Source organism: Amblyomma maculatum, chromosome 9, assembly GCF_055883805.1.
Source record: "Amblyomma maculatum isolate TAMU_Amacu chromosome 9, ASM5588380v1, whole genome shotgun sequence".
Taxonomy (NCBI): Eukaryota; Metazoa; Arthropoda; class Arachnida; order Ixodida; family Ixodidae; genus Amblyomma; species Amblyomma maculatum.
In genome coordinates this window covers 70941979-70966259 of record NC_139352.1, presented here as the reverse complement: position 1 = coordinate 70966259, position 24281 = coordinate 70941979, and the positions used below count along the sequence as shown (strand labels likewise).

The window sequence follows — 24281 nt, the reverse complement described above, 5'->3', positions numbered from 1 at the left end:
GCAGTATTATTGCATACTGTACATATGAAGCCTATTTGTGAAGTATTCTTGTATTCTTGAAGCTCTTCTAATGAGCGCGTCTAAAGTTTTAGAACAATCGTTGATTGCTTCAAACGCTTTCTGTACTTCGTGGATTTTCATAGGCGGAACACCTGATTGCTGTACCCTACGGGCGTTCCCCTTTCGGGCGGATTCTTCGGCTAGTGATCACGCCAGTGTAAAAGAGTTCGGCTGCTTTGACTATATTATCTATAGTGTTATTGGAATCGCCCCTTCTGTCTCTTAGCGCACACATCTGATTCTTTCCCATGTATAATTTTGTTTTTGCTGCTTTTATCTATCCCCATTCTTTAGAGCATGCTCAGTTCTCTCCGTATTTCGAACATTTCAACTTATTTCAAATTTTCCCCTTCTGATTGTAACGTTGTGATTTAGTTCACAATGTTACGGCAATATAGCCAAACTCTAAGGAATCGTAGCTTAACGCTCCGTGGTCACTACACGTTCCTCATGGAAGCTGGCAGTAATGGCTAAAGACATGGTTTATTTTAGAGCGGAGCTCTTGTATGCCCATTATTCGGCTGTCTTGCTGGCGTCAGTGCCGCCGCTGGTGTAACAGGACGCGCGAAAGAAGAGCCACGAGCTCGGCACCGTTCGCTCATCGGACACTCGAGATGACTCGCTGGGCAGAATGCGGGTCTTACCGTGGTTAGCAGTAACAAGCGCCATAGGTGCTCTCCCTATATATCCTGCCGCCTGATCTCCTCTGGCTTTCATTTCGCTTTGTGAATAAAAATTGTTTTGAGGCCCTTAGGACCACCTGCGTGTATGAAGACGAGGGCTACCTGCATAGGGTAATTTGTGCCGGTAGGCGAGGCCACTCACAGCGTTTATTTCCAGGTATAAACAGTTTGTGAGAATAAAGTAATCTAAAACAGCATGAGCCGGTTCTTTGTCATTGAGCGGTGCAACCGGAAAAAGTGCTTCTCATGCCGCTACTGATGAAAGAGCTGCGCGACCAGCTCAGCGCCCCGAACCAGCAGCTAGGCGCCACCTCCGGGAGGGCACTGCTGTTCGCGCCGCAGAGAGAGCCCTAATATTCGCGCTGTTGAATCTAAGGAGCTGCGCTCAAGTTTCGCGTTAGAGAATATCGAAATAGTCCTCAAAATATATTTACCGTGTAGTGCTATTAGGTTCAGTTGTCGGCAGTCTTAAGGTGTCGAGCCAAAACCGAGAGCCAACACCAGGGAACGTTATCTAGGAACCGAAACGATCCCATCAGGGCACTGAACGAGCTTTCACTAGACCAGCACTCCGCACTCCAAGCCCTCGCAGGACAGGTATATGTTCCAGAAAGAGTCTGTTCACACTTCCAAAATTTGGCCTTTTAGACCCTCTAAATTTAACCTCGCCCAAACTATACCAACAGTATATGAAACGTAACTTTGGCTGTAGCCAATGCCATGTTGACCTATAAGATTAGGTGTTATGTTTTCATATTTTGGCCCACTGAACCCTTGAAATTTTGACTTAGTCCAAATTTGACCACAATTATTGTGTCACTAGGGTATGGCCAGCTCAATGGTGAATTGCAATCTATGTGGACCGCCCACAAGAATTGGCAAGCTTACGCATTCTCCGTGCATGAAAACAATTGAGCCTGATGAAATGACAGGCGGAATGAGTCTTGCGCTTTGCGATATCTTTGAGAGTTAGAAGCAAGAGACTGAAAGTCTCTACTACCATGATTATGAGGCCGCGTACAAAGGCAAGAAGGCTGCCACAGAGCCCGTAACTGTTTCGTGCTTCCATCTGCTCTCGATTACAAAACAGGGTGCAAATGTTTTTGTTTTAAATAATTTCTAGTTGCCTCTAGAAGCAGGGTGTTGCCTCTAGAAGAACGACGCCGTATATACGATTCCTATAAAGGCCAGCGTCAATTTGTACACGTGGTATCTTCAAAACAGGGCATTGTAGGTGTGCTGAACTTTTTTTCAAACGTGGGGCCGCCCCTACTAACGCGCCGCAGAGCTCTGCTAACGCTATTGCACACCACGTGTTTAATTAATCAAAGAAGCTGGCCGCCGAGCTAGGTCTATATTCTTTCCTTGAGCAACTAAAGGTTACTATGACTTGTCGTTGTCTCTTACGCTGTAGTTAGCACTCCCACTGGATTTTTCTGAATGTTTTTGTTTTCTGTCAGAACACATGCATTTCAACTGACTGTTGGCAATCATAAGGGCATTGATGACGATCGTTAATAACGTACACATAATGGCACTGATTCCGCAAGATCTGGTGCTTCACACCCCCAGCGCGACGCCGCTGAACCAAAGAGCGCCTGCTGAGCGGCTCTACAGATCAACTACAGTTCTTGCGTTAGCAGTTGATGTAGTTCAGCACTGCCTGCGTATGGGCTGCTGTGATAGTTGATTCACGGTCTGCATCAGTTGCAGGTGTAGGACGGATGCAAGGAGTCTGCGATTTACGCTCTTACCGACACTATTAAGTTGTTCCGGTCTCAACAGCGAATTGTTTTGAGTTCGCGATAATTAGAGAAAACGCGACAGCAATGCACGGAATTACATCTATTGGGGAATCACTGTAAACAAGGCTTGGCTCCTATAAGCTACTGCCAATCGAAATGTGACATGGGTGCAGAAAGCAGCAACATATTGTTGAAATAGAGAACCACGTCAAAAGACAAAATGGTTTTGCTTGGTTTATAGTCTTTGAGTCCCAAAAGAACAGCAGGCTATGAGGGACGCCTAAAAAGAAAACATTGCGTATATCTCTTGGAAAATATTTCCAGATCATGAAATAGTGAAATAACATCAGGGATATATGCACCTATAACTCATAACTTTGTGTCCCACCAAAATAAGGAATATTATTTGAAACGCAGCAAAGCATTCAGTCCCTTCAAGCAACAGTCTTGCTCTATCCTTGTTTTCTTTTAGTTTCGCTGCCGCATATTTGCGCCCGGACTGAAGAACTTACTTAAAATAGCTCCCTACTTATCAGGATAAAACAAAATATTTAGTCTTATTTATGTAAGAATCCTCTGTAAACATGTTTCGGACGCATAGGTTGAGAGAGACACGATATACGCCTTATCAAGCTGCACTTCGAAAAATATGGAATTCTAGCAGGAGGCTGAAAACACATAATGCAGGAGAATCGACGAGGAGGAGACGTGAATGCCTTTCTTCCGCTTTGGCATAAATCGTGCGGCCTCTTCAACAAGGGCGCCCACAGGGTACCGCAACTTTTAAGGGCACCGCGACGTAAGCTAAATCTAAAACGTTGCGAGTGAGCATGTTGATTATGATATGTGTAGGACCGCGCCCGAGGATAATCACTTGCAGGTGCGCGTCTCTGCATGGCGCTGCCACCCACCTGTCTGCTTCCGATATTGTAGACGCGGTCCCCCTTCTACAAGCGTGCCGCGTGTGGGGAGAGCCGACCGGACCATCGGCGCCGGATTTGCGGGACCGCTTTAGCCGGAAGGTCATTCATGGAGACATGCGCAGCGGAACGTGTTGCCGGGTGCTCACATGTATGGCACAATTCGTACTGGCCGGTAGCGAGCCCCCAAATGACCCTTCAGCCTTTTTTTTTTACACTGCGACTGAGCAGTGCGGAAGGCAGTCTCTTTTATCCTGTCTGCAGATGCGACAAATAGCGCCCGAAGAAGCACTCAGGATTCGACTCGGGCATTGTTCTCAGTGTGGGCAAGCCAGAAGCTCTCCTTTAATCCGGCGCCAGGCCTTCAGCATGGCGCCTGGTTGATCTTTCCCTTTCCATGTCGTTGCTCGTAGTGGTAAACATGGGTGGCGCGGGGCAGTGCACTGTGGAAAGGATTTAGCCAGCAGCGGCAGCGCATATGGGGCGGAGGTGTGCGGGAGACAAGTGGGAAGAAAGTCTCCCGAGAGGAGAAGGTTCGACACCCTCACCGGGGAAAGAGTTTCGCAGGCTTTGTTTGTTGTAATTTGTATTGCTAGTGGGGCCCTGGGTTAGAGGCTAAGGCCAACCCACGGGGCTGTGCCCATCTAGCATATTTCCTTTTGGACAGTTGATGTGTGGGGCTGGCCTCTGAAAATGACCGCCCCTGTTTCTTTCTTTTGTGAAGGTGTAAAATGGGACGTGATCCAAGAGAGTTGAGTCCAGTCTGAGCTGGGACTCCATGTTAATCATGTAACGCGGCTGTTCTGCTTAGGCTCTAACCAGTTAGGTCGAAGTGTAAAGTAGCGCAGAGTGTTCTTTTTGTAAATTCATTTCATTTTCCAGTTTTACTCTGTATATATATATATATATATATATGTCATGCTGTAAATATATACCATCATCACCTTCAAGTACGCCTCTTGTTCTTCTCTACGCCAAACTACATAACAGGAAGAATTTAAAGAACCTTCCGAAAAGGAACGAACGACATAAATTATACTATATGCTCACAACTTAAGTTTCCAGCGAGGCAGTCTGATAGTCTAGATGGAGCATTCATGGGCATTTCGAAGGGTGCATAAATGTTTTCATTTGGCTAATAAGCAGCTAGTCACAATAGATCTTCGAACTGAAGTGAGTGTCATTGCATGGTATATTTGTATATTTAAGCACTGCCCTTCCATTTTCGGTCAGATTGTCGGCCTGCAATACGACTAAATAATCAAATAATATGCCAAATTGCAATAACCTGCAGAATAAAGCTCATCTTTATTTCTTGCTTAACCGTGCTGTCTTGTCAAAAAATTATCAATATTTAGGGCTATGTATAGCTAAATTACTTCTAATTATTATCATAGTGGCAAAATATTGCCTGGGACGTGAAATGGCACAGAAGCTGCCGACAGCATAGCGTTAAAATTATTTGGTGGACACAGTAAATAACATCATACCTCGGATTATCCTAGAAAATGCAGACACAAAAACACAATTATATTTATAAAACGAGCTAACTGCGCCCAGTATACAAGCGTTATAGTTTGTTGTAAGTTCATGTTATAATTATAAGTGCTTCAAAAATTAACTTTTTCTCGACAGGCTTCAAATGCAAGATGATAAAAAACCGTGATTACGGAACCTGTGAGCGCGCTCAGCTAGGTGGTTCGCCAACGAAGGCCTGAGATGGATGACCTAACAGCACCTTTGAGCGGTCATCGAGAAACTTGTTATCCGCCAATAAACATTTTTTCAGGTGCATTTAGTAAAACTCAAGCGAATTCACTCAATCAAAGCTTGACAACTTTCTTGACTAACAACACACATTACTACGTGTATCTCGCGTCAGTGCTTCAAGTAGGCAAAGGAAAATAATACTGCTTTTTCTAGTAAACGATTGAGTATGGACTTTTTTTTACAAACTGTTGCGTTAGTTAGGCTGCGATTGATGTATGATTCTGATGAGACTATCGATCCTTGGTAATTTAGTTTTTCAGCCATATTTTGAAGCATTATTCTCTCTTGGTGAATTCAATTTTCTTCACAATGTTGTATTTAAAATAAAATGCGAGAAGAACGAATTGTTTCTTCAGCTTCGCTATCTTGCATCTCAATACCAAGTACTTGATCTGCGACCATAAAATCAAAGCCACAAGGACTGCTCAAGAACGGAAAATGGAAGAGGTGAATTGTGAATGCAAGAAATAACAAGGGAAGAGGGAGCGACAGAGTTGTGTAAGGAAGCCCTATGTCCGCCGTAACATTTTGGCCTGGCGGGCGTCCGCCGGGCGCACTGTTGCAGCATGCATGTACATACACACATAAAAGTAGGACATCACTGTGCCGACGCCGGCGACCCCAAAACCTGGAGGCGCCTAACGGCGAGAAACTGGACCTGGTCAATATGTGATAAGGTGCCATTCTAAAACAGCAAAGGGAATTAAGGAGAACCAACCCCTATTTACAAAACCCTCATGAGGAAGCTCTCGGTTGCCTGTAAATATATTCACACTAATATATACCACATTATGAGTCAACTGAGTGAAGTTCACCCACAGTATACCAGAGTAAATGCTCGCCATACGAAGAACAACGGAAGATTCATCACGCTGCATTGGCCAGTCAAGGAAGACTGGTAGCACAAATGAGCAATATAAGTGTGGATCAGTGAAAGGCTGCGCTGCCTTGCTCGATCACTGAAGAACATCTCAAGCTAACAGATAGTGGCACTCAGAAGACAGCAAGGGCCAGTGCGGCCCTGAAAAAAGGGCCCCAACTTCGTCGGAGAATTGTTTTGCCAGAAAAAATCCACGACGAGACAAAGCTATGCATTATGATATACTACTTACAACGGTACACGATAAAGGTATCGGAACGGGAAGAAAGAAAAAATACACCAACTGCGCACTGCAGACTTATTAACACAAATATGTACGGCGGGCCCGCAACGCCTAAAAGCAGCGGGAACGCCGCCCTGGGTGCAGCTGTTCACTGAATATATTAGTCATCAATAGCAGCTGAGCCGGCGGATATTTTTGGTTATTTTTCGCATTTTCATTTTTATGTGCTGTTGCTTGAACCATGCGACACCGACATGACCATAAATCCGGTTTCATATCTTATTGTGTGAGAACGAGTTAAGATGCCTTTATTCTCGAAAGCACGAATCAAACATATGAGTTCAGAAGGGTGAAATAGCAGTAAAGGACGCTAGACAAAATGTAAAAAAGCACGTGGCAGGCTCATTAATTAGAAATAAAAATGTTTGTTCTAAACAAGTCCTTTGTAAAACATTCGTGCATGCAAGGGGCAGATGGGGTGAAATTTGTGCAAGTAAATTAAAAAAAAACTAATTCCACTTGCCCTTGACCGTTACAAATGGCGCAATCACAAACATTCGTGGACACTTTGAACTTTCTCTAGTTGGAAACATCATATTATTTGATCTGAAATGGGAACCACATTGAAATGTATAATACTTTTCCGATATCTCTGCTAAAATGAAAGACAAATAAGATGACCATCTCCTATCTTCTTCGCAAGAATCCGGCATTAGGTTGTCTCGAATCTTTCATTGAACGAAAGGTAATTGTACTTTACTGTCCCAAAGTTAACACCATATATAGTTAAACACGCCTGGGCTCTTTCAGCACAGGAAATAAACTGTGGCGGTGATAGTTCCCATTAATTGTCGCACAGGGCACCATTAAAGTTATATGTACAAGCCCACCTTCTACAAGCGTCTAAACTATCACATTAAACACTTGCATGAAGATGATGTTGATGAATTTGCGTGACCTACTGGGAGCTTTAGAAAAAGCGCAGGAAGCCATATAAGGAGTGGTACGACCAGAAGTACGTCTCTTCGTCTGTACATGTACAAATTTCGCATATATTGTCACGTGGCGGTGACAATGGCGTGATCACAAATGGACAAACGGGTGTATAAGCAGTGAAATTGACTGTTCATTGGGCTGACTTGCGCTCGCAAAAGAGCTAAGCAATCGGCGGCGGCGATAGCAACAATCGTGCTCAGCGCTTGTCGATCAAAAAATGCCCGTCGCACCCGTGAACGCTCAATTTAAAGGCTGCGAAGAAACATCGAGATAAAGCCACAAGCGGACACTAGCACAACCCGGAACATTGCAGAACCTCACGCGAGTGGTCGGAATCATCGAGAAACATTTCGGCGCATCTTGCACGACAAAGAAGCTGATAAAGCTGCGCCTCGCTACAACAAGCATGAACAAAGAAAGAATACAGAATTTATTCGCATGCCAGAACCAGAGTGATAAGACCGTACGCCGGCGGCTGCTAATAAAACAACAATAAAGTGCTTTGAATGTTTCGCTGTATTATATCTACTATCTCAAGCATTACTGACGAACAATAAGAGAAGACAAGCCGCCGCCTGCCGCAGCAGAAGCTGCAAGACAGAAAGAGCCATGCTTTTGTGACGTGAAAGTGATAAAACATAATCAGTTCAGTTCAGGCGTTCAGTCGTGTCCGACTCTTCGTGACCCTATGGACCATGTCACGCCACGCTTTCCGGTCTCTCACTATCTTCTTAACATCACATAGCTTCATCTGCAATGCCTCGAGATACAATAACAACAACATAATAGTGAATTTTAATTAGATTATTTATTATGTAAAAATGTTATTCCTTTGTGTATAGAGGGATCGCTGAATGGTCCACCCAGATCTGCAAGATTTTATAGGCTTTATTCAGTTTAGAATCTTGTATTCCTAAAAACCTTCGTGTACTACCTACCAAGCTGCTCCATTCCTATTGCTTCCGCGTTTTTATTAAAGTGCAGCTGTTAGGTGAGGGGATCCTGTTAGGGGAATCGACGTAGCGAAGACCGGACGAGGAAGGTAAATGAGAAGCACGAAGAGGACCAAGATGAATAATAATTGTCTTGAACGAGGTTGAGAACATATTCTGGGGACTCACTGAGGGCTTCCACGCCTCTTCACCTATCCTGCTCCTTCTATCACAAAGTTGTTTCTCTAGATACGCCCGTGACAGTGGAGTCCCCCTTTATATAAATAGATGAACGAACAATAGTGGAACTTTCCCAGGACAAGGAATAGCAGGAAGCCTAAAAATTTGAAGCATACCTCTACCTTTAACTGCGACAATACGATAGCATACCAACTTCGTTGTGAGCAGCTGCCATGGGCGACGACTCATAATTGTACATACTGTGGCGCCACCATGTACGCTGGCGCCTCTAAAGAAGACTAGGCTTCCGGCACGCGCTGCAGAGAACGTTCCCGGGCTTGCGCCTAGGCCACACGCAGCTGCCGCCGCTCTCCAAGTATTAATCAAATAAATATGGCCGCGGTTTCTCCTGCCAGGCGGTGTGGACATTACCAACAATCCATGGCATAATACCATGCACAAAATGCATGATTGGGAATCGCTGTAAAAATCATTCAGATTGATTGGAAGCAATCTTTTTTTTTTCCTACGTGCATGCTCGCCGAGTGAGAGGTTTCTTCGACCACGCAACAGTTGCTAGTGCGCTCTTGCTCGTCCTGCTTTTCTTAGCGTTTTGGTGTTTTATGTGCGCTGTTTTAGATGTTCGATATTCTTCCCTTCACTTCTAACTCCGGCTAGCTCATGGCAGGGTACAGGAGGCAGTTGACTTTACCCCGTCCCAAACAAGGCAAGATGCAGTGTTCTTCCCGACGGAGCCATCTCCCAGTCTCTCCACGTCCTCGCCCCTAAAAAGAAATTTCCCTTACTTCAATTTATCCTATGCGAAACGTGGCATCTGTCAAATGCATTTCCTTCCAGTTCTAATGCGTTCCTTAAACAATTGTACAACGTGTTGCAAAATTACATGCGCGCCGTAAAATGCATTTTTTCGGCTAAATTGCTGAATCCTCGCAGCTCAAAGTGCGCACAGAAAGGACATTTGGTCGTCAGCATTTTTTTTTAAATCAATTATGTTTGGGGCACTTGCCTAGCCTGATTCAATCACAAGCAGGATGTTCTTGTCGCATTCGGTGTCGGCGAAGCAAGAGAAGCCGCTGCCCCAGCGCTGGCGCCATCTTGTGCTGTTTGCAACACCCTTCCATCGTCTTCCTTTTTGCTGTGAGAGTTGCTGGAAACAGCACAAGATGGTGCGCCCGGGGTCAGCGCTCAGGCAGCGGCTTCTCTTGCTTCGCCACCACCGCATACCATAAGAACATGCGACCTCTTGCAATTGAATCAGGCGATTACCCCCGAACAATGTGATATAAGAATACAGCTGACCAAATGCCATTTCTGCGCAACATTTGTGCGGTTTAACTGTGAGGACCATTCTGCGGCGCGTCTGTAATTTTGTAACGCACCGAATAACACGCGATTAGCTAGAAACTTACTGTGAACTTCCTTGATCGCTACCGCGTTTCACAGTGATGTGGCCACCAATTAAACAATATTGTCTTTGCTACGGTTAAAGCAGGCCTTCTGCGATGACACCATCGCCTCTCAATTCCAAAGGGGACCTTACGCTATCGCGTAACACGCGAATAACTGAGTATTTACCGTGAGCTTCTGTCAGTATCGGGTTCAAAGTGATGTGACTATGAATTAAACAACGTTGTCTTCATTGCGGTTAGAGTCGCCCTTTCACGGTGACTACGTCGCCTTTATCTTTTTTATTTCAAATAGTGCGGACCATGCATGGTCCTAGCAGGAGGGGCAGATTCAAACATTTTTCAATGCAAGAAATGACAAGCATATGCATAGAGAAAAAAAAACAAAACAAGTCAGACAATCAATCAGAATTGAAGATATAGACCGGCATCGCAACACAAAACAAACCAAAGCTCGTGAAATAAGGAGATGACGTTCCTACTCTATTGCAAAATTGCTGGACAGAAAAATATGAGAAGGTAAAGCATTCCATTCGGATACATTCGGTTCCAATGGGAAGCTTACGCATTCGCATAATACGCTATTTTCTGGTAATTCACCACGAACTTCTTTAATCTGCAACAAATTTTACGATGATGTGGCCATGAATTAAGCAACGTTTGCCTAAATTGTTACAGTTAAAGTAGCCCTTCTGCGCTGACGGCGTCGCACTTCAGTTCAAATGCGGAGCTTACGCTATCGCATAATATGCGATTACCTTTGAATTTACTCGGAACTTCTTTGTTCGGCACCACGTTTCACAGTGATTCGACGATGAATTTAGCAATGTTGTTTCTTGCGGTCAGAATAGCGATTCTAGGGTGACTCCGTTGCCTTTCTTTCGCAGTGGGGAGCTTACGCTACCTCAGAACACACGATTAGCTGGAAAATCACTGCGAATGTCTTTGATCGGAACCACATTTCGCGGTTATGTGGCCCTTGTTGAAGTTAATGTAGCCCTTTTGCGGAGGACGTCCCGACAACAATGTTTCTGCCATGACGGGTAGAATGGCTTTGATCACGAGCAAAATGCTTTTGAGCGGTAACTCTCCCCTGAAAATTGGGAGCTAGAAACTGAAGTGACCTAGAAACTGACCACATGCAAGAGGCAGGGTGGCAGACAAGAAAACAGAATAATGGACATTGTCTCCCCACAATAATATTGATGTCTCCACCAAAGTATTATTTTAAAACGTATTTTCTGTCTTTGTTACTGAGTGCAATAGTATTAAGGACTCACTGACCAATGATTTTTTTTCTAGAGTTGCTGGGCAGAAACTATTAAACTATGCTTGGCTTCTTTGTCACTTATGCTATGCTGACTACAGCTTTATGATCACAATTTTTCAAAGTTTGAACATCCTTGGTTTGATGTCAATACGTCAGAAGTTCGTCGCTGGTCCTAGCAAACAATCAGAATGCCTTTGCGTTATGACTGCCTCGATAGTGGCTGGAACAGATGTCTTGTTGAATATGCGCTCTTGACATTCTGCTCAGTCGGTTGAAAGGACAATCCCTGTATTGTCATGCATGATGTTTGTTTTTGTAGAATATTTTCAAATAGGCTCGGGGATAGTGACTACTAGATTTACCAAGCATTGATTAAAGTCCATCACAATGTGACCATCTGCGTGGTCTCTAAAACACCGCAAGTAGAAAGAGAGACAGATCTTTGTTGGAAAATATCACGTGAGCTGGGAGCCTGAAACAAAATTACCACGTGAAAACCAAAGTCCCAAGTTGTGGATAAAATGGGCCGACGTCTACTTCTTACTCTGCCCTCTGAGGTGGAGCAAGCACCATGATCAACTTCGTGAAGCTGCTGATGGTGATTGTCGCTGCCGCTTTCATAACAGTCATACATCATGCAAACGGCAATGATGCAGAGTCGGTGAGTGCAGATTTTACGGTTCTAAAATTGTGCAGGTTACGACGAAGCACTTGATATGCTAAATTCTGTTTAGTGTGAGTGAATTCTTGCATCACTTTGTCTTCTTATGTTTTCCGTTGACTTTGCAACTGAAATTGTCCTGCCTTAATACATAGCAGTCACCTATGGTTTTTCGCTTCTCCAGCCGTTGCAGTTGTGATGAGGGCCAGATGGCGGAGAGAACGCTTGGTTGGATAGTAATGTTGATTTAAAGGAATGAAGCACGCTCTTGTGTTCTAAATGTTATCAAGTCTGATCAAAAATGAAAATAAATATTTTATCCACTAAAAAGAGCATTAATCTGGTTCTCCAGTTGCACGTTCCGGCGATGGCGGTGTCGATTAGACATGTAAGAAATGTTAGAAGGTGGTAGCGTGTTTTGTTCACATTTATCTGCGCCTCTTCATCATTCTGGGTCACTCAAGCGAAAAGAGCTTTTATAGAGGTTATGCTTACACGATTACAACTTGTATTGTTTATTGACGCAATAGCCATGGTACACACAAGGTCAAATACTCAGTGACAGGTTTTTATGCAGTCTACTCTGCTTTTCTGCCCAGTCACTGCGAAGAATAAAAAAAACACACGAATCGAGTGCGTATAATACATTAATATGGCTAAGCTTTCATGCTGACTTGGTACTGCATTTCATTATTTCTAAGCTTTCAAAATAAAACACAGTTTGCGTTGAGAGTTCAGACAACGGTCCGTAAATACGGTGGAAAAAGCCAACTTTATTAATGAAGTCCTCTGCCGCAAATAAAAAGCCCTTTCATGCCCGTGCATATGTGGTGCTCAGTAACCCTGTTGGTGCGGTTGGGATTCAAATTTACGACCGCAATCAGTCGCAACGACTGAGATGATCAGTAAGGAGAGGGCGATGAGCATGAATGTCACAGATTCTGCCGCGAAGTTGAAGATGAGCCTCATTTTAGTGCACCTTGCGATACTATCGATGCAGTTAGGCAGGTGCCTGTGGTTCCAACAGGAAATGGTGGGCAGGTAAACAAGACGTGTGGATAGTTGTAACGAGGGTCCTGGTACAGGTGTGTCCTGAATGGAGTCAGGGTCTTTTAGACCGATGACATTCAAGTATGTACGAGATTAGTGTGGAACGTTCATGTTGATGTGACTCTAAGAGGACTTTTTGAGTGGCGCAAATAGTTCGGCAGACCAAAGAATATAGATAGTCAAAGACGCACCTGCTTTCACCCGGGTCCATATAGACAAAGACGACTGGGCGCCGTAAAGCTAATCAGAGCTGCGTCGCAGGCAGGAAATAGCTGGTTTTCAAGCACCGTGTAATATCGCGCGTAGGACTTTGACAGAGCTCATCATCGGTACGCAAGGCAGAGGTCATGGCGGCGAGGCCAGAGATCCACCGTCCGAGATCAGTGGTTTTAATATCGCCAAGACTGGGAGTGCCGGCAACAATGTGGCTGATAAATTTCGAGCTGGTGGCTATCTGCTAGATGTCGCGAGAAGCATAAATGTTCCGCATGGCGCGAGAGCGTACTTTGAGGTTTTGTTTATTTTTAAAATCTACAAAATTCAATCTAAGTAGCAGAGCTCTGTACAGCGATGAAGGTTCCATATTAAACATGTATGAAACAATAAATAACAGCGCGCTGGAAAAGCAATCGAATTGCCAAGCACAGACTAAAACTACGCATGTAAAATTGCTAAAAAAAACAGGAATTAATCGCCTAATTCTAAAATTCCTGCGAAAAAAATTTGAAAGATAATACAAATGAATGCTGTGAGAACGTTAGTTCTGACACAACAGAATAATAATTGGATAGCATGAGACTGTTTAGAAAAATATAGCGATTGAAGAAATACTAATCAGACCCGTTTTCTCATTTCAGACAGAGAGAAATGCTCCGGATTACCCACCATGGCTTACGGTGAGATACAGCGCCTCTATATTGACCACAAATTAGATAAAGTTCGATGGTTTCTTGTTTTGTTTTTTTGATGTCGTCTTACGTATGACGGTCCCACGTCACATGTTGCTAGGTCTGACGTAAGTATTTCATTTAGTAATATTTCCCATATGGAATTGAGAAAAAGGAGCTTCTTGCATGCTGATGAATATATATTTTGTAACCGTCTTGTTCATTGTGTCTGTGTTGTTATTCTGCGTAAAGGCTTAATTTATCGCAGCAGCCCATCCAGGTTACTTTACGGAAAGTTATGATTTATTATTTTTTCACTGATATCCATCGTATCCTTTCATTATCCAGACTTCAGCACCACTGCATACTTATGACGCCTAATCACTGAGAACTGGGAGCTGTTTGTGGGAATTAGTTGGTCATAAAATGATTTAGAATTTTTGGAGTCACCAGCTAATACATATTTACAATTCTAAATGTTATAGAACCAGAGTACGATGGAGCCAACGATGGAGGAGAGAAACCAATCAGAAACCGTAAGGGAACCCGAACGAATAGGCCAATACACAATTAGAAAAAGCACACACAACATTCATTTAGACTTTTATGTTCATCTGAACATAAACAACTCTTTCCGAGGCCTTAGAGTAATATAATAAAAGTATAATATACTTGTCCCAAGAAAACGAGTTTGTAAGGCGAAAGACTTACTTGGCTTATAAGTGATGTGGACAGGAAATGTCCAAATCTAGTGGCAAAAAAGTCCCACCGTGCCCCACGGAGAAAAAGAGGTGGGAGAAGGCGCCGTTAGAAGACGAAGAGAAAGGTGGGCACTGTCAAAGAAACAGTAAGAGTACAGAGGACATCGATAATCAATCAATCAATCAATCAATCAATCAATCAATCAATCAATCAATCAATCGCGCTACCAGTCACGCGGTAACGCGCGCCAAGGGGAGAAGCAAGAGTCACTCGATAATTTGACTTCAGGGGAAGAGTGGGTAGCGGGCATCGCGGCAGCAAATTGTGCGAGCTTTCGCCTTCATACACGCACGCGGCCGCAAGTGTTTGCGCTGAATTTTCGACATCTCATTTACGGATGTGACTAACTGCGTAGTCGTAAAAAATGCAGCCACTGGCAATAAGCGTTGAAATGTAAGAGCGTAAGCTGTTATGTTTGAATGCTGTGTGCGTCCATCGCCGTTCATATGGTGACGCACTCGTTTCACTAGTTGCTTCACTTCAACGCAACGAAGTGGCGTGCATCTACGACGAAGTGACGTCCCTCTGCGATCACTGGTTCGGCCGCCATGGGCTTCGGAAAATTGTTCTCATTACACTTTTGAGGATCAAAATTTGTCGCTACGACTCGTTCGCACGCGCTGGGTTTTAACTCGAGTAGTAATTCTGTGCTCTATATTACACCAAATCGTATGCGCCACTAAGAGCCCTCTGCGCCTAACGTTAGGGCCACAATTTTGACAGCAGTGTAGCTGTTAATGGCCCAATCTGGGTCGGCAGGCTCGCATATATATAGCGGAATAATAGGAGATAATTACAGGAGTTATTGCAGTTAATACTTTAAATAGCACAAATTACTACTTCATGCTTCTCTACAGGTATGTTTGAATAGTATCCTTGCAAAATAGTTCGTGTTTCATTTAGCATACTACCTTTCCCAAAGACCATAAAGTTAATTTTACGTACGCGATTCTAGTAGGATACCAGTTCCTTTCTTAATGAGCCATACAGTTTCTTTAAGCGCATAACCGAATTTTAACGTTTCATATGTTTCATCGCTTATTGTCGCCGACTACATTTCTTGTCCTAGTTCACAAAGCTTTCAATGAGTCGTTTTCATCCTTAACCATATTAGAGGGTCCTAGTTCACAAAGCTTTCAATGAGTCCTTTTCATCCTTAACCATATTAGAGGGTTTTATTTCCTACGCCTTGCAGAAATTCGCCTAAAAAATTCCTCTTTGCACTAATTTTCGCGCCACAAGTCGTCTCAACCTTCGCGTGCGAATGAATAGACCTATAATCCTCCAAGCAGCTAGATGCATACGGTCGACGTTGACAGTATCTATTTAGGCGAGTTGGTTATTCTAAAAGCGACATGACGGAAAGAAATGGACAGCACATGAGCTCATCCGGAATTTGGTTTTAACTGCTGGAAGGTCTTACAGTTCCTATGGTATAGCTTTGAGTAGCGCCCCTGAGAGCATGAGAGAGTTAAAGGTTTCTGGAAGTCGCCCGGACCGTTCTATAGGATGTGCAGTAACCATCCTGCAGACATAGCCGATGTACTCAGTCTTGCCTTGTACCGAAGAATGTTGTTCAGCTCTTTCTGTGGTATGAAAGAACATGACAAACTAAAATATTGCGATGCTTTCTCGACCGAGGCTGATCTAGCGGCGCTGAGGCGACGAAAGCCTAAATTTGAATGCTCGCCAAGCAGAGCTAATGGACTCCTGCACGGCCGCACCGGGATCCTGCGTAATGCGCCGATATTGGCGGCCGTTAGAGGATCGCATTTCTCTAGTATAACCGAAAGCATGCTTAGTGTTGTCGTTGAAGGAAACAGGATTGTTTTTTATTCCTCTAGAAATGTTTCAGTACCACGACGCATGACAGTCCCACGCCTAAAATCCTATTCCAAGTTTACCCCGAATCCGAGTGAACCCCCCGTGCAAGCAAAACGTTCCCTTGCAAAAAAGTGATGCAATAACGAGACACCTTGTCGACATACGCCGGGAAATACACAAAAATAGACGCTAATATTAGAACATGGTAAAAAATTACGAGGGACTTTAGCGACTAAAGTAGTGAAATGCGAAAGCCTGAGTGCCGCATTCTGCTAGGCAGCTGGCACTAATGAGTAAATAATTAGCGAATTACCTAGAAATTAATAAAGCTTTACTTATTGGATTAGTTATTAGGTAGGTAATAATGCGGTATTAATATTTACGAATTACTTAATTAGTCACTACATAGTTATTTATTTATTCATTCATTACTTTGTAATTGATCTTTGATTGGCATATGGCCATATAAGGCACGCATTCGCACATACTTTGGTGGTGCTGTGTGATTGGTCGAGCCCTGTATGACGTCATCCCGCCTCGTCCAATCAGAGCCGCCGCAAAAGCGGGACAAATTTTGTCCACGAGAGCATGAGCCATTAAAGCCCTTCGTCTTAAAATATATATTGTAGAAGCGTCTCATTTATGTGCGCCAAGCGGTGGTCCGTATAGGAGTGCCTTTGCCGGTGAAAAAATCACGGAACACGGCTCTCAATCCCCTTCCAGCGTCACCCCGTGGGAACTCCTTGCGACTCTTGGGCAAACTGCGAGAGGCATCTTTGCTGCGCCCGGATGACTGAGCGGAACGGCAACAAATGCTATGAGAGGAATAGCACCATTGGCGCCCGCTGCTCGACAAATAGGTGGCCGAGAGGGAGCAAAATATTATCCTTCATTGGAGGCTGCCCATGCGCCAAAGGTGAGCGTGGCTTCTGCAATGCTTTAATCTAGGTGCTCTGCTTCAGAGAAGTCTGGAGTCAAGAAGGTGTGCAGTTCTTGAAGATGGAAGAGCATATGCCGTTTACTACTTAAAGCATCATTCGTTTTCTAGTAGGTTTGGAATGAGTCGGATTCTCTTTTAAGTACGCCACTGTGAGTATAAATATTGCTTTTGAGGTCATTTCTACTCTCCCGAAAATGCTTTTCTTTTGCTACTAAATTATTATGATCATCCCTATTAAATTAGATAAAAGGCACGAATGGCTCTGGTGATGAAAATCCTTATTAATCTTTTTGAACCGAGGAAACAAACAGACGATTCTGTAGAATCTTGGACATATTTTCCAAATGGATGATGTAATGAAGTAGCACGATGCTGCCGCAACGTAAAACAATATTTAGGTACTTAGATGGTCTTTGACGTACACAAATATTGTTTCACTCGCTCATTAAGCATACAACGAAAATTCACTGAGCGAACTTACTGCGAAAGTACTGACATTAAAAAGGCATGGATATACAAGGCGAAATCTAGAATAGCAAATAAAGAACAAACGTTTTTTTATGGCCATCGGGTCAAGACCAGAAAAAATTGCGAGGCCTATCTGAAGGTCTTTCTCTCCAGTGCTATCCCTCTAGGTAGCTTAGAAGGAAACAAGCGGCCCTGAGTTATTCTGAACAATGATTTTATTAACAGAAAAGCTAGCGCAATTTTGATATAACATATGCAAACTGTAACTGTTTAGACGATGTCTCAAGTCCATACGAATTGCTTTATTTAAACTTTATACAGGACAGGATGAAAAAGCCTCCCTTTGAAGATGCTGAAAAAATAACGCTAACCGTCGTCGAACGCATCATTGCCAGGATAAACGCTGCATTATAATAATCCAAAATATAAAACTTGATACACTCCCTCTTTTGTTGCGCGCTCCTATACGCACGTTTCGTTTTGTATAGGGTTGTTCGGTCCAGTAGGCACGATTCTCTTCTCGCGGCGGTATTACAAGTCAGACGGAGCCATTCTCGTTATTGCCCACACACGATTGGATTAAGCCAAATTAAAAATAAACTAGTATGTTATGTGGTGAAGGCAACCTTGAAGGTGGGCCAGTCACATATCATTAACAAGTTTCTAAATATATTCGTTTTCCGCTCGGTCCATATTGATTTTTTCCCTATTCAGCGCGCCGCGGTCGAACCCAAATCCGTGAAGTTGTTCCAGTTCATACTGATTGCGATGTGCTCACGACTTTTGTTGGTAGCAAACCAGTCTTAAAGTCTAGATAATCTTGGAGCGATTATGGGCATTGTGAAGAAAGCTCAAGTGTTCTTAGTTGAACAATAAGCACTCACAAACAATGTTCTGATAATAGTGAGTGTACTTCCTTGTTATAAGGATTGTAATGTAATTCCTATCCTGAGAGAGCTAGTGTCTTGGCCAGAAGTATAACAAAATACAGAAGAGTATGCCAAAGTGCAAATCTCTGCCCGACACGGTATATCTTAACTTCGTGATTGACAATGGTCTGTGCAGGCAGTTGATATCTAATTAAGCCCACTCTCCAAGTCGAAAAAAAAAAAACAGAGAACCGTATCGAAAATACGACAAACTATTCCGTAGTTCTGCCGTAAACATCAGATTTTTCTAGAGTTTTGTAGCACTTTTCTGTACTTTTTGCTGTAGTAGTTATTTGGTGTCTGCAGCTCTGTAGATGCATTCTGTTTTGTTACAGAAAACTCTGATGCTACTACAGAAAAATATGTTTTCATAACAGGTTTCATGTCAAAAACCGCACAAAATTGCTGTCGTAACAAAAGGAAATTTACTGTTGTTTTACCGACAGAGTCTCTATTTAAATTACCCTTAATGGAACTTTAGCGGACAAAATATTGTCCGTGGTTATAGATGGCTCACAAGCCGCAGACAAGGTGTTAAACTTATGTGGGGAACAGGGAGCAAATACCGTCGAGGCTTGGACTGTCGCACAAACTATGGGGTCAAAAACCACCATTATGTTTCTTACCTATTATAGAATTTTGTTGAAGCAACGATTCGACGTTACTAGATTCTTCAGTCGTCACGAGTTTAGAACACGATGTAATTATGTACAGTAATTATTTATTAATTGCAGCCTGTTGTAGTCTAGTGCGAATATTGTAAGTCTTCAAAAATAATGTTTATTTTAACAGGTTTGAGATGCAAAATGAATCAAAAACTTGGATATGGTACCTGTGAGTATCGTATCAACACCCAGCGAAAAGTCTGAGTTGGAATGCCTGCCAAGACGGTCGACCGTTCTTCAAAGCATTTGCTATTCTCGAATAAATCATTTTACCGGGCCAAGCGGCAAAATGCGTCATAAGTGTCTATTTGTGCCTTCATTTCACTCATCTGAATGCATTTTCTTAAATTAGTTGCCTCAACACTTTGATTCAAGAACACCGCACGCTACAGCGTATATCCTAAGAGAAGGCCAGAACACAACAAAGTAAAAGTATTAATCAGTCATTGAGGGAATTATGTGGCAGTACAATGATATTCGTTTTATTGAGACTCGTCTCGCCTCTGAGTTTCAGGTGTAGGTTAACGGATTATGCTAGTTGCATGAGCTTAGTAGATAAAAAAAAAAATCAGCTTATTAGTTAATTGTCACAAACCTACGAGTTGGCCAGTGCTCTATATTTTCCTCGGTAGATTTATTTAAAAAAAAAATTTAAAAAAATTTGCCACCTGTGGTGTCCGGAATTGTACCCTGGAGCACCTGGGCTGCAGTCAGCAAACTCTAGAAGGAGTGAACATAAAAGAAAAGGAAAAGAAACTAAAATATACTGAGAAAGGACAGAGGGTAAGGAGAATATTGGAAGAATATAGTAAAGTGCCATGACGCCAGAAATGTTCGGAATGATTAACAGATTAGAGGCGGCTTTTACACAGTAACCGAAGTAGGACGAAAAAGCTCGGAACTGTTGTGCATGCACACGAACGGTTCGATTTTTGATTAGGGTGTTTTCCTGGTTAAAGGTCCAGTTGATAGTTTGTGTACAGAACTGTCACTTGTCAGCTTGCGTTATTTCAGACATGCACTTCCCCAAACGGTCAAGGATGAAACGTGTTTGCAGGAAGGGAAACTTCCAAACAATGCGCATTGTAGCTATTTCTTCGTTCTAAATGAAGCTACCAAAATTCTGGAAGTTGCCTTCCAGAAAACTTAATGAATAAAATTGCCTAGTCAGCCCAAGAGACAGGACGTAACAGTAGAAGACTGCAGTGAACAAGATAGCATTTTTCCGTATGCAGCGCGCTGATCCTGTCTCATTCCTTCAACTCGCTGTCGCAAGGTCTCCGACTCCCTCTGCTGAGATGAAAAATATAGGCGAGATTGTTATGGGGTTTTTCAGCACCGGTGGCAAACATATGATGCTTCGGCAACGAACCAGAATCATTTAAAACCACAGAAAGATACAGTGTTAGAGCTGGAAACTGCATTGAATATGGCGATGGAGTGAAGAGGCATTGTGAAACCGACGAGTCAGTTTTCCCGCAATGCATTGGAAATCAATAACACGGATAGAGAACCAGCTTTCAAATGAGGCATAGGTGTAAAGGCCCACATTGTTTTGTTAGACATTTTCCCACGTTTTGCTTACACGAAGAATGCTATATTAAATATGCTAGTATCACGTGGTTCTTTACACGTAAAGAGCAAGTACTTACAATCGTGTGAACACTACGATTGATATATCGCTATTTTTCTGCCACTATGCACGCATCAGTTTATACAAGCTGCTCCGACGAAGAGCATCGGTCTGAGGAAACAGTAAGGAGACATCCATTTGACCTCACGCTGGAATTGAAAACAGCAAATGCTTAACTAAAGCTAACGAAGTAAGGAAACGTCCAAATCAACCCTAAATTGGAGCTGAGGGTCCTCCAAAAGAGGTATTCGGGAAAATACTAGTAATTCAATCAAATAAGTTGCTCACTGCTGAGATTCAAACAAGGGTCCTCTCATTGCAAGCTGGGCACGTGATGCGCAGGGCATGAAGGACCGTTTGTAGCATGCATGTTAGGAGACACCTATTGAACATTTTGGGGTGTGTATGACTTAATAACGTGTATTTGGGACCTTTACTGATGTTACAGCAATAATATTGTTACGGACGAAGGAGGAAGAAGATGGCAGTGGCGCGGGCAAGAGCGCGCGCGCTAGGCCCGCACACAGGTTAATGAAACGTCATCTCACGGTGATCCAACATCTTCTCTCCGTCCTCTGTTCTCCTAATGTCATCGCTTGCCGCCACGTAATAATATTAAAAAAATCTCAGAAATTCATATTTTAAACAAAGAAGCTCAAAATTTTCCTGGATAAAATAGCGGTCTAAAGGCGCTATCGCGTCTACTTTTACGCCGTTCCTTAAGCCTACTTCCGATTTGTCGATCCCAGATATATTCGATCCCTGTGTCAGTTTTCGATAGTTAATTAAGGAGCTCTGTGATGGATTACAGAACCGAATTTACAAATAACTTACAAATACAAATAACTTACAAATAACACACACACACACACACACACACACACACACACACACACACACACGCACACACGCACACACGCACACACGCGCACACGCGCACACGCGCACACGCGCACACGCGCACACGCGCACACGCGCACACGCGCACACGCACACACGCACACGCACACGCACACACACACACACACACACACACACACACACACACACACACACACACACACACACACACACACACACACACACACACACACACACACACACACACACACACACACACATATGCACAAGTTCGAAACATGTGTTTGGTTGCATCAAAGGTCTGTGTGCAACGGCTGAAATTAACCAGCATAACTGGAGAGAGGAGGGCATTGCTTCCTGAAATATCGGAAACGTTCCGTTTTTAAGCTTACTGACAGCCATTTGACAGCAGGCTAAATATCATTTTAGTTTTGTCAATATTTTCCAGAAGACTAAACACGATCTTCGAAATTCCGACAGTCCCTCTCATACGTGCCTTTACGCTGCTTCATTCAATAGCCTCATGGCAACTGCTGCTTTGCTCACCTTGTTTCATCACGCTCTCGTTTAGGTGTTTCTTTGGAATGGAAAGAGCAGCCCATTCTGTCCCTGCGGCGAGTAGCTTTGAAAGACGAAAGTTGAACCACATCGTAGTTTTGAAGACAATAAAACGCAACGCATCGAAAACACGTAAAAAGCTTAAGATGCGCCTAGAATGCGCTTATGTTCAGTTTGGGCTTCGCTTAAAACTAAACTACGAAAAGCGGTACGGAGGCGCTTAACATGAGAGCGGAAACCATAATGTTGAAAAGCGCGAAATATCATGGGTGGTAAGGAACAAGAAGTTTAAAGTCGATACTATGCTGTATGCATATGCTTTTGACTAGAAAAAAAATATATACACTCAATCGATCTGTCGCAGCAGTTAATATATGATTTGCTTCTGTTGTGGGCCTCATTTTACTTCTGTATAATATCTGCGTAACGGTTCATGCTTAGAGCGAGGTCCCCTGTATCTAATTTGGGCGCTTCATTATCTACACTCGTCATTGATTCAGGCTGAGCAAACGCGCACCAGCGCTATATTTGGGATTATAGAGATGCAAACTGTCGGACTGAAAAGGAAGGCTCATGTTATCCCCGGCATGTCGGCTACTTCAACCGGATTAACCGGATTAATGAACTACCGATCAAAACAATCCCCTTCATGGATCACTGCCTTGTCGTGGCGGAGGGGCTTGCGAAACTCGATGAAGTCGTGAGCTCTGCTGTGTAGGGCCACCCAAGATAGACAGGTCACGGCAGAGAGTTCTGACAAAATGTGATTCACTGGAGAAGGTAATGGCAACCCACTCCAGTATTTCCTGCCAAGAAAACCCTATGGCCAGTCACAATACCATTAATGATATGGCGCCGGAAGATGAGCCCCCCAGGTTGGAAGGCGTCCCACATGTTACTGGGGATGAACAAAGGGCGATTCCTAGTAGCTCCAGGACGAATGAAGCGGCTGGGCTAAAGCCAAAAGGACGCTCAGTTGTGGATTTGTCGGGAAGCGACCGGAAAGTCCGATGTTGCAAGGAGATATATCACATGGCAACATAGAATGTAAGATCTACGATGCAAGGTAAACTGGATGTCGTCAAGCGAGAAATGAACCGATTGAACTTTGATATCTTGGGTATCAGCGAGCTCAAGTGGACCGGAATGGGAGAATTTAACTCCGGCGACCATTATGTCTTTTATTGTGGGCGCGAATCCAAGAGAACGAATGGGGTCGCTCTTATAGTAAACAGAAGAATGGGTAAAGCAGTGCTAGGGTACAACCCCAAAAACGACCGAATGATTTCACTTCGGATCCAAGGTCACCCTCTCAACATAACAGTTATCCAAGTCTATGCACCGAACACTACTGCTGAAGAAGGTGACGTTGAGAGATTTTATGCGGACCTACAATGCCTTTTAGACCGCACCCCATCATCAGACGTCGTTTTTCTCGTAGGAGACTGGAATGCTAAGGTCGGGAGTGAAGAAATATCCGGAATTGTAGGCAAGTTCGGTCTTGGCGAGTCAAATGAAGCTGGACAGAGGCTAGTAGAGTTTTGTCAAGAAAACAACCTGACCATAGCGAATACTCATATTCCACAGCACTAGAGGCGCCTGTACACATGGACTTCACCGGACGGTCTGTACAGGAATCAGATCGATTATATTCTTTGCTGCAGAGATGGAGAAGCGCTATACAAGCAGTAAAAACAAGGCCTGGGGCCGATTGTGGCACCGATCATCAGCTTCTTGTTGCCAAAATTAAGCTTCGATTGAGGAAAACTCAGAAAACTAGAAGGCCTTTCAGGTATGATCTGGATCAAATTCCATTCGAATATGCTGTGGAAGTGAGCAATCGATTTCAAGAATTAGATCTAGAAGACAGAGAGCCCGAAGCGATGTGGACTGATGTTCGTGATATAATACAAGAAGTTGCTACTAAGGTAGTTCCAAAGCAAAAGAAATGCAAGAA

The 24281-nt window shown here is 43.5% G+C and overlaps 1 protein-coding gene across 1 annotated transcript; it reads left to right on the top strand.

Moving 5' to 3' along the window:
• The first annotated feature begins 11589 nt into the window (after window positions 1–11589).
• On the top strand, window positions 11590–19562 carry LOC146179358 (uncharacterized). Its single transcript, XM_084578991.1, has 4 exons — window positions 11590–11747; window positions 13655–13693; window positions 16994–17186; window positions 19400–19562. The coding sequence occupies exons 1-4, from the start codon at window positions 11658–11660 to the stop codon at window positions 19474–19476; spliced, it is 399 nt and encodes a 132-aa protein (XP_084435117.1). The 5' UTR covers window positions 11590–11657; the 3' UTR covers window positions 19477–19562.
• Window positions 19563–24281: the final 4719 nt, after the last annotated feature.